Source organism: Sinocyclocheilus rhinocerous, unplaced genomic scaffold (assembly GCF_001515625.1).
Source record: "Sinocyclocheilus rhinocerous isolate Xijiao unplaced genomic scaffold, SAMN03320098_v1.1 scaffold53, whole genome shotgun sequence".
NCBI lineage: Eukaryota > Metazoa > Chordata > Actinopteri > Cypriniformes > Cyprinidae > Sinocyclocheilus > Sinocyclocheilus rhinocerous.
In genome coordinates this window covers 1,984,817-1,996,402 of record NW_015645538.1, presented here as the reverse complement: position 1 = coordinate 1,996,402, position 11,586 = coordinate 1,984,817, and the positions used below count along the sequence as shown (strand labels likewise).

General features: G+C 37.0%; 2 protein-coding genes across 2 annotated transcripts in view; both read left to right on the top strand.

Moving 5' to 3' along the window:
- The first annotated feature begins 1,485 nt into the window (after positions 1 to 1,485).
- krit1 (KRIT1 ankyrin repeat containing) lies at positions 1,486 to 8,741 on the top strand. The gene is made up of 17 exons (XM_016509854.1): positions 1,486 to 1,559; positions 2,213 to 2,362; positions 2,436 to 2,592; positions 2,705 to 2,797; positions 3,042 to 3,171; positions 3,567 to 3,810; positions 5,183 to 5,298; positions 5,432 to 5,575; positions 5,770 to 5,926; positions 6,729 to 6,836; positions 6,930 to 7,086; positions 7,193 to 7,344; positions 7,447 to 7,613; positions 7,707 to 7,794; positions 7,910 to 8,116; positions 8,213 to 8,329; positions 8,413 to 8,741. The coding sequence occupies exons 2-17, from the start codon at positions 2,264 to 2,266 to the stop codon at positions 8,500 to 8,502; spliced, it is 2,226 nt and encodes a 741-aa protein (XP_016365340.1). The 5' UTR covers positions 1,486 to 1,559; positions 2,213 to 2,263; the 3' UTR covers positions 8,503 to 8,741.
- A 1,411-nt stretch (positions 8,742 to 10,152) lies between these two features.
- Positions 10,153 to 11,586, top strand: part of LOC107706224 (protein FAM167A-like) — a 2,349-nt gene continuing 915 nt past the window's right edge. The window contains exon 1 of the mRNA XM_016509857.1: positions 10,153 to 10,585. Within this exon, the coding sequence (XP_016365343.1) occupies positions 10,376 to 10,585 (210 nt within the window). The 5' untranslated portion in view covers positions 10,153 to 10,375. The remainder of the gene's footprint in view (positions 10,586 to 11,586) is intronic.

Below are 11,586 nucleotides of genomic sequence, written 5' to 3'. Positions count from 1 at the left end.
ATTATGTAAAGCCCTTAATTCAAAGTTGCCCAAATCCATTTAAAAGTTAACTTAAATGCAAATTGGGGATCCTTTGAAGATTAAAGGAATATTGGCTTTTCTGATCCACTTTTGTTTGGACCAAAACCAGTATTGTAAAAAGTGTTCAGTATATATTTTTCTATCACTTCTTTAAATGGACTTAGGGTGACTTTGGATAATAAGGACATCTACTTAATTTTAAAGCCATGATAATTATTACTGGCTGAGTGCTAAATAAAACCATGGGTAATTGCCATCAATAAAACTGGAGTGTTGAGTGTCTTTTTATACTATGAAGCTGTTGAGCCAGATGATCCTGATTCATGCATCTACAGGTTTGTATGGATTTGTTATTTGCAACTTGTAGCTTAGTGTTTGTGTGTGTGTGTACTTGTTTATGCTACATTGTGGGGTCCGGCCTATGGTCCCCATGAGGGAAAACAAAAATTAAATATAGTAAATGATGTTTATCTGAAAGTGTAACAATGCAAACAGGTTTTTTGTAAGGGGTAGATTTAGGGTTAGGGGTTAAAAAATAATGTTTGGTCAGAATAAAAGTAATAGAAGTCCATGGAAAGTACCCACAGTTCACAGAAATAAACGTGTGTGTGTGTGTGTGTCTTGAGATAAACCGAAGCCTCAGTATTACATATGATCGTTTCTGGCAGTGTGGTAAAATTGCGCGTTTCTCATGCTCAAGAACAAAACCAGCTTTTGGCAAAACTTTTTTTTTTTTTTCTTTTTTCATTTCGAACTATTAAAAATACAAAAGGAAAAAAGACATAAATATACAAATAAGTACCAATAAACAAATTTTTTTTAACATGTATTCAACTTGTTCGAAATAAAAGAAGGGTAGGTAGAAGCCCTAGGCTTATTAAATCCTACCCTCAGTAATTACCAATACCAAATCACAATCAGCCATAATAAATCAGACATACCATTTTGAATAATACAAAAATACTAGTCCAAATTACATTAATCATTACTTTTACTTGTGTATCAGTTTTGCGGTTTCCAAACAGCATAAATTTAGTTTTATCTAAATTTATCGATAATTTATTCAAGTCAAACCACATTTTTATCTTATTCATTTCTGCTGTGACCACCTCCAAAAGCTGCTGCAGATTTTCCCCAGCACAGAAAATATTAGTATCATCAGCAAAAATCAAAAATTTTAAGAGATTTGTCACCCTACATATGTCATTTATATACAATATAAATAAATTTGGACCCAAAATCGACCCCTGTGGGACTCCACATGTGATATCTAAACACTCTGATCTATGTTCCCCAATTCTCCAATAAAGCTGACATAGTATCCAGGTGGAGGATGATAATAGAGACGTGTCATGGGATTTAATGGTGTTTAACAAGCTAAGTTGTTTGTGCTTTGTTTTTGCGAAGGCCGTCTACAGCAATTACATTACTTTTTAATGGTTTCGTTTGTTGGCGACCTTTATTTTGAAGTTTTCCTCATTTCCGTTTGCAGCCGGAAGAGCGTCTTTGTTGTTAGAAATATGACAGGAAAAAAATAGGTATGTTTTACATTGTGTCTGTGTGCTGCTAATATGGTATTACAGTATATTTTATCAGCTGTAACAGACGTCATGTATTGTAAATAAGGTATTAAGAACTTGGGTACTAAAGTATTATCTCCAGTATCATGTCAGCGAGGTGGAGTCCGATATAATGTAACTTCCTAATAACTTTACAGAGAAGTTAACAGCATTAAACTTGGCTATAAATTTTCGGTCTTAACAATATTAACTATTCTCTGTTGTTATGTCTTCAAAACTGACAAAGACGGATATATATATATATATATATATATATTTATACACAATATATGCGCATGTGTATATGTGCTTATACGTGGTTAATATTGAAAAAGTATGTTATTGTAATAACGTTGTATTGTAATATTGTAATAACTTAGTTCTCTGAATTAACCGCTATAGATAGTTTACCCAAAAATAAAAAAATGCCGCTGTTTACCCTTATATTTTTCCGAACTTCAGTGACTTAATTTCTTACTGTGATACGCTTTTTTTTACGTTAACCATTCTCTTTGAGCATTAAAAATGGCCCCATGTGTAACAATGAAGAACAGAATAACTTGTCACTTTTTAGTTTGGTGCTTTTTGTTGCTTGATGCTGATCCTCATTCATGTTCTTTATATAATTGCAGGCATGGTGTTTAAAGAATTAATGACAGCTGTAACTAAAGAGGAGCTGCGTGATGGGAAATCAAGAGTTAGAGGAAGTGTTTGTAGCTGTTATACGACCAAAGAACACAGCCAGCCTCAACTCCAAAGAGTACCGAGCTAAAGCCTATGAGGTGAGTGAGGTATAGGTGAAGCATTAGTTCATCTTTAAGACATCTCCATGTTTAAATCTGCTTTTCCATACAGATTTTACTTATTGAAGTTCCACTAGAGGGAAAAGAGAAAAAACGGAAAAAAGTATTGCTTGGGACCAAAATTCAGGCCGACAGTGACCGGGCAAAGTCAATTCTGGAGTATGTAGATGAAACCACGAAGCCCATATCCAATAACCAGGGCATAATAGGTTAGTGGTCGTTGCAAGAGGTGTTTGGTTTCAGAACCTCATCATTCAGCTGTACGGCACAATAATCAGCTCTTAATTAGAGCCACTAAAGCATATATGATCTCTGCTGCAGGGAAACGTGTTGTGCACATGAGGAAGTTTCAGTTAGATGGTGACAGCAAAGGGAAGGAAGCCTCCTTATTTATTGTGCCAATCAATGTCAAAGGTAAGACTGCAAGCACTCTCACAGGTGCCCAAAAGGTCATATGCAAATTCAAGTGAGTTGTGTATGTATACATGTACAAAAAGTCTGGGGTCTGTAAGATTTTAAAAAAAAAGTGAAAGTCTCTTATGCTCACCAAAGCTGCATTTATTTGATCTAAAACACAGTAAATTATTTATTATTATTAACATTGAACACCATGTGGACATTGAACATTGAATTTAATATGGTCTGTATTCCAATGTAGACAACAGCAAGTCTGTTTATCACCCTGGGAGCCCCAGTTTCTACTGCCTTCAAGACATTATGCGTGTGTGTAGTGAAACCAGTGCCCATTTTTCCTCCACCACCTCAAAGATGCTACTCGCTCTGGACAAGTAAGTTTGAACATCATTCCTGACCACCAAAGTGTCTGGAAATCATGCTGATAATAATATGATAATATAAAGACAGTTTTCTCTTCTCTGTGGCCTGTTTGCTATTAAAACAGGAAGGTAGGCAGTATGTATTGTCGTAACTATTGTAATTATTTTAATATAACCAGTATCCTTTTGGTTATTATTAGGTAGAGGTGACATTCTCATTGTAGGACTGGACAAAATTCTGTAGAGGAATACTGTAAATGTTAGGTTTTTATTTTCTAATAGCTCAGTTTAGTCCCTTTTTAGGAATACACTCACATTCAGATGTTCTCAAATCGATAAGACAAATGTTTATTGAATTGTTGTTTGCTACATTACAGTTAATAAAGTAATGTCTCTGTTTGTGTCAGGTGGTTAGCAGAGCAGCACACTGTGCCTCACGCCATTCCTGCTCTTTTCCGGCCGGCTCCGGTAGACCGTGTAAAAACTAATGTGAGTAACCCGGCCTATGCAGTGGAAAGCAAGCAAACTGACGGCCTGCTCCACATGGGCTATACAGCTCTGGAGATCAAGAGCAAGATGATGTCCCTGGAGAAAGCTGACTTGTGCATTGAGAACCCGCTCTATGGGTCAGATCTGCAGTACACTAACAGAGTGAGACTCTATTTCATGATTATGGCCAAAAAACAGTTGGTTGTGTTTTGAATTGGATTCATAGGCCATGCCTATAATTGAACTGACCCAAGTACACCACTGTTCAAAAGTTTGGGGTCAATAAGAAAGAAATTAGTACTTTTTATAGAGCAAGGATGCATTCATTTGATCAAAAATTACAGTAAAGATATTTCTAATGTTACAAAAGATTTGTTCTTTTTAGCAGCATCATATGACCCCTTTAAAATAAATGCTGTTCTTTTATATTTAAAAAAAATGTATCCTGATTTCACAAAAATATTAAGCAGTATAATTTTTTTTAAACATTTAAAATTATCATTTTTTTCTTGAGCACCAAATCAGCATACTAGAAATATTACTGAAGGATAATGTGACACTAAAAACTGGAGTAACGACTGAAGAAAGTTCAACTTTACAATTACAGGAATAAAACACATTTTTAAATGTATTCAAATACAAAATAGTTATTTTAAATGTTAAAAGTATTTCACATTGTTACTGGTTTTATATTATTTTGAATCAAATAAATGCAGCCTTGGTGAGACGTCTTTTAAAAACCTTAAATGGGTCCTATCACTTTTTCAGCTTTAGTTAGTCTGTAATGTTGCTGTTTGAGCATAAAAAAGATCTGCAAAGTTACAAAGTTAAAAGTCCAATTCAAAAGGAGATATTTCATTTAACAGAAATCACTGTTCAAAAACTACAATGAACGACTCGTTTATTTTCCCGGGATTTGTGATATCACAAATATCGAGGAATGAGTCTAGACCTGGTTGAGCTGCACTAGAGAAGGCATCGAGTGTTATCACTATGTCGGAGACACGCTAGATTTCCCAAGGCAGACGAACTTAGAGTGGTTACAATCATCCGGGTTTAAATCGCACTCAAGTTTATTTGATTTTGACGCAATATTTACACTGAAGCTCACAGCAAGCCGCTACGGTAAGGGGCATGACATTTCCCGACCAGGTGCCGAGTGCTGCCAATCACAACACACGCTGGCCCAGCTAACCAATCACAGCACATTTCGTATTTCAGAAGGCGGGCCTTCATTTGATACAGGAACTATTCGAGCCGTACATGCCCGACTGTGGAGAGAGCTGTTGTAATAATGTAAAATATGTGAAAAATTGTGTTTTTCGAACAACCTAGTATGAGAGCCTGTTCTAGTACACCCCCAAAACAAAATCAAGACTTTGTAAAAGAGCATAATAGGACCCCTTTAAAACATCTTTTGGCACCAAACTCAATAGTCATTTGTCTTATGTAATTATTTTCTAATTGATCACTTGAATGCATAATAATATTTATAACAGTATTTAAGATTTAACTATTAAACTCTTGCATAAAGGTGGACAAAGTCATCATCAACCCTTACTTTGGCTTGGGAGCACCAGATTATTCCAAAATTCAGATTCCAAAGAGAGACAAATGGCAGCACAGTATGACCAGCGTCACAGAAGACAAGTCAGTATATGCACTTAAAATGCCATTGTTCTGTGTGTTATATTATTAAGCCATTAATAATCAGAGATCATTCAATACTAAAACAATCCAAATATACATCTGTTAGGGGACTGATCATGTTTTTGTCCTGTAGAGAGCGCCAGTGGGTGGATGATTTCCCTCTGCACCGCAGTGCCTGTGAAGGAGACACTGAGCTTCTGTCCAAACTGCTGGACAGTGGTTTATCGGTTAAACAGCTGGACAGCGACCACTGGGCACCTATTCATTATGCATGCTGGTATATATCAGCTTCCTGTTTCTTTAAATAAGTAACTACATATGAAGGGTTTGTTTAGGTCTCTTTATTTCTCATTCGGAAACATGAGATCACTTGGATCCATTTTCCTCCTTTTTGTGCCCATCATCTCTACAGTTTACTGATGTAAAAGGCCCTCTAGAATATAAATGGATATGTTTTCCCTCTGACTTTAGGCATGGAAAGGTGGAGGCCACCAAGCTTCTGTTGGAGAAAGGGAACTGTAACCCCAATCTGCTGAACGGCCAACTGAGCTCTCCTTTACACTTTGCAGCCATTGGTGGTCATGCAGAAATCGTACAGCTCCTTCTGCAGCACCCGGAGATAGACAGAGTGAGAAATCTATGCTAATTTAAATAGTAATAAATCGTCTATGCTAATTTTCCCTGTTTTCTATTCAGATAACCTGTCTCTTCAAAACACTATTCTTTTAAATTAAATATAATATAAATCATATTAATATAATTAATATATCAACATAAAATAATAGTAATATAATTGAGTTAAAAACACTTTTAACTTTAATTACAAACCTCAAAATGAATAACCATTTTTCAGTTTTTAGTGTTTTATTTCATTATTATTTTTTATTTTAACTTGTTTAGATGAAATGTGACCCTGGACCACAAAACCAGTCATAAGGGTCAATTTGCTGAGTAAATAAGCTTTCCACTGATGTATGATTTGATAGGACAATATTTGGCCGAGATACAACTATTTGAAAATCTGGAATCTGAGGATGCAAAAAAAATCTAAATATTGAGAAAATCGCCTTTAAACTTGTCCAAATTAAGTCCTTAGCAATGCATATTACTAATCAAAAATTGATTTGATATATTTATGGTAGGAAATTTACAAAATATCTTCACGGAACATGATCTTTACTTAATATCCTAATGATTTTTGGCATAAAAGAAATATCGATAATTTTGACCCATACAATGCATTTTTGTCTATTGCTACAAATATACCTGTGCTACTTAAGACTGGTTTTGTGGTCCAGGGTCGCAAATAGTATAGATTTTTTTTCTATTTTTGTCTCTCACCATGAATATAGCAGTTACAGCTGGCATGACGCTAAATTCTAAACAGACAAATCAATTTGATTATTTTTGGGATTTCTTTTAATTTTAAGCACATTGAGGACCAACAGAAACGATCCCCTCTTCAAGTATGTGAAGAGAGCAAACAGAACAACTGGGAGGAAACGGTGAAACTCCTTCAGCAAGCCAGTAATAAACCAGTGAGTGTGAACACAGTGCTTCTTCTCCACAAAGCTGCAGTTCTGTATCAACAGTCCTTGAGGTACTTAGTAGCATGTTTTGGTGTGTTTCAGTATGAGAAGGTGAGAATTTATCGCATGGATGGATCGTATAGGACCGTGGAACTGAAACGTGGGAACAACACAACAGTGCAGCAGATCATGGAGGGCATGAGACTGTCGCAGGAGACACAACAGTACTTCACCATCTGGATCTGCTCAGAGAACCTCAGTGAGACACCACACCTGATAAAACACATCCACAACTCTGCTTCATGCTTCATGCTTTTCTTATTTGATTTGGATTGAGACAAATCTGACCCTGTGGTGTTTTTCAGCTCTACAGCTGAAGCCATACCATAAGCCCTTGCAGCACTTAGGGATCTGGAGCGAGATAGTGACTGATCTCACCGCTCTGGATCCCCAAAGGGAAACTCCACAGCTCTTCCTGCGCAGAGATGTCCGGCTACCCTTAGAAATAGAAAAAAAGGTTTCTGCCACGTTATCTTTGATCAATCTGTTTTTGGTCCACCTGGTGTTTTTAAAGCAATGGTTTAGAGTCTCCGTCTACATCCTGCTTTGATCCTCCTAGGTTGAAGATCCAAAGTCCATCCTCATGCTGTTTGATGAAGCTCGTCACTGCCTCCTCAAAGCCTTCCTATCAGCATCAGACAGCAAGCTAATTACTCTCGCCAGCCTCCTCCTGCAGATCATTTACGGAAACTACGACAGCAAGAAGCACAAACAGGGCTTTTTGAAGTATGTAGCTCATTCCTCATCAATTTCCCCATATCGTCAAAGACTGTTTCCATGTTAGTGATAAAAGACATGAATATCTCTTGTTTAATGCAGTGAGGAAAACCTCAAATCCATAGTTCCAATTTCAAAGGTCAAGAGCAAAGCACATCACTGGACTAACAGGATACTTCACGAGTACAAGGTGTGTCAATTCAGATCATTTTCAAAATGTTGGTGTTGGTAAGATTTTTTATGTTATTGCACTCTTATGCTCACCAAGACTGGTCTGGTTTTCTCAATTCTTTGTGTGTCTTTAGAGTTTGAGCACCAGTGAGGGTGTGAGTAAAGAGATGCACCACCTCCAGAGACTCTTTCTGCAGAACTGCTGGGATATCCCCACCTATGGGGCGGCTTTCTTCACAGGACAGGTGTTCACCAAGGCCAGCTCCAGTACCCACAAGGTCATTCGAGTATATGTGGGGGTGAACACCAAAGGCCTGCATCTAATGAACATGGAGACAAAAGTGAGATTCCAGTCACTTTATATCAAACGGACAGATGCTTTTACATGTAATTTATCCCTCAGATCTTCTGTGACATTGTGTTGTTTTATTAATCAGGTGCTTCATCTCAGTTTGGAGTATGGGACATTTATGTGGCAGCTGGGTCAGGCTGACCAATACGTCCAAATACACAGTCTAGAGAACAAGAAGAACTTCATTGTGCACACCAAACAGGTATGTGTCTTGCATCTTTGCATCTTGACATTCATTTTGACAATGTGAAACCCGAGTTGATCATCTTTGTGTTTTTTCTCCAGGCCGGCCTTATTGTCAAGCTGCTGATGAAGTTGAGTGGACAGATCACACCAAACGACAGAGCTGCATTAGATAAATATGCTTATGGTTAACCCCATCACAGAGAAGCACCTTGTTTTTGCCTTTTTTGCAGTTGTTTTGATTTTTAATCTATTATAAAACGACATGACTCAGAGTCATTTATACCAAAATGGGAGCTATTACATATCATCATAAATGTTAACCTTATTTACCATGTAATATTTTCTTACTGTATATGATATTATATGCATTTTATAATGTAATGACCAGTTTTTGCTTTTAACAGTTTTTGTAAATATGAATGACCATTTTAATAAAAAAAAATTACACAAAGAGCCCTCATAAATTATTTATACAAGAATGGATTTTTTTTTACATTTCTCATAATTAGTTTGAAGCATGTTTTGATGAATATTAAGTAAAAGCCTTTATCATTTATATTCTGATTCACTAGGAAATTAATCAAAATAGCTATCTGTCCAGATGTAAATCAGTAATATGGTTTCCTAAAAAAAAATATATATATATATATGTATGTACACACACATTTTACCCCACAAATTTCCATGACCTTATTTTTTATTTTAATTTTTTTTTACGCTTATCTGCAAAGAGTAGGCTAATTTATGAACCTGCTGGACTAAAAACTTTTTATAATTATTTTTATATATAATTCTATTATTTTTGGTACACTCAATAATATAAAGTTTACAAAATAGTAAGTGAAACATCTATCATCGCCCTTTATAACTCTTAGACACAAGAACATGTTTTTGTGAAGATTTCCATTCAGTATTGAAACAGAGGCTGTCTTTTCTTAGACAAATGGCTTATTCCGATTTGTTACGCCAAGCAGCACATTCAGCCTCTATTATATTGTCATGTTGTGCTCTGTTCTATGGCCGGAAAATTTTTATGTGCGGTTCACTAAACGCAGCATAAAGGTTGCATTATTTCAAGCAACATGTCCAGGGATTGTTAATATATAGTTTGCATAATCTATCACATTTACGGATGCAGGTAGCCTACAGATAACTGAAGGAAAAGCATTTGTGCTTGCATTTTTTCTCCACTGTGCACATATTGTGTCTCTCATTCAGCTTTCTTTAGGTGATGTATAAAAGATCTTTTAAGAGCTGATAGGATTTGGTCAGTCATGTCTTTCAATACGTTCCCTCCTTCCTTTTCTCACTTATTCCTTTGTCGCAATCATTGTACACAACAGAAGGCAGAACACTAGACTTCTGTTCCTGTTTCTCTAGAGAGCAAAAAGATTGTTTTCGGCCTGCCAGAACGACGTGGATTCTCCATTCCTCTGAGAATTCCATGTCTTTATCCGCAAAAGTGATAAATCCGACTTCCCAACCGCTCATTTGTCTGCGGTGCTGGAAGGGAGATCTTTCAGCTGCTAAAAACCAGTCTAAAGGTCAGAGAAAACTTGCTGTAAAACAGAGACAGTGATGCTTCACAAAGACACGACTGAGATCTTTCTCACACCCTATTTCTCACACAATGCTTGAATGGGGGCTTAGAGGAGCAGAAAGAAGGAGAAGGGGAGGGGAATCTTTTCAGTTCTTCAAATGCAACAATAGTCTTTGTCTACAATGTCCCTCCATTCTTATTGGGGTTACTGACTGGGATGGGGTGGAGGGGCCGGATTGCCATAGAAACAGTGACAAAACAAGCTGGTCCCGGAGCAAGAGAGACACAAAAACATGCTTCAGATCCGAGACGGAATCTCTGTATCGATCTCTGCAATTTAGTTAGAAGAGACAGTGTGCCAAAGGAGGAAGACTTATGTGAAAGGATGGATGCAGCTACAGTTGGGTAGAAGAAAAGGCAATAAGAAATACTGGAGCAGTATAAAAGCACTCAATTCTTTCGGAGGGACGTTTGGACCAGGATTCAGTTGTGCTGGCGGTTATTGCTCGACTGGATATCACAATGAACTCCGACACTCAGTATGAGGACTCAGTGTCCATCATGGTTCTGGAGAACATCAAGAACAAGCTGTTACATGCTTTCAGAACATCAGCAGAACCGAGAACCTCTGCTGAGACAGCTATTCATCCAATCAGAAAGAGTTTACAAGTAAACGAAGAGCTTCGGAGAGCCAAAATAGAAGGAGCCATAACTTGGTTAAGATCAGAACTGGTAAGTTTAGAAACCACTGATACTTTTACATCTTAAGTGACATTTTAGAATGGATTGTTTGGTTGTTTCATTTGTTGTTTTTTGTCGGTTAGATGAGGATAGATAGGTGGATGGACGCACAGAAAAACAGATATATGGAAGGATGCTTGGATAGACAGAGATGGATGGACCAAAAAAAAAAACCCAGATATATGGAAGGATGAATTATAGACAGACAGATATATGGAAGGATGGATGGACAGAAAAACAGATAAATGGAAGGCTGGATGAATAGACAGATAGATGGATAGACAGAGATGGGTGGACAGAAAAACAGATAAATGGAAGGCTGGATGAATAGACAGATAGATGGATAGACAGAGATGGGTGGACAGAAAAACAGATAGATGGAAGGGTGAATGACAGACAGATATATGGATGGATGGATGGACAGACAGAAAAACAGAAAAAAAGGATACATGATAGACAGACAGATATATGGAAGTGTGGATGGACAGAAAAACAGATAGATGGAAGGATGATGAATAGACAGATAGATGGTGGATAGACAGAGATGGATGGACAGAAAGCAGATAGATGAAAGAATGAATGACAGACAAACAGATGAAAGGATGGATGATAGATAGATGATGGATAGACAGAGATGGATGGACAGAAAAGCTGATAGATGGAAGGGTAAATGATAGACAGACAGATAGATATATGGATTGATGGATGGACAGAAAAACAGATAGATGGAAAGATGGATGATAGACAGACAGATAGACAGATATATGGAAGGATGGACAGAAAAAAGAGATAGATGGAATGATGGATATAGACAGATTGACAGAAATATAGATGGGTGGATGGAAGAATCGAGAGACAGAGAGACAGAATAATAGATAGACAGACAGACAGACAGACAGACAGATGATAGATAGATAGACAGACAGACAGACAGACAGACAGACAGACAGATAGATAGATGATAGATAGATAGACAGACAGACAGATGATAA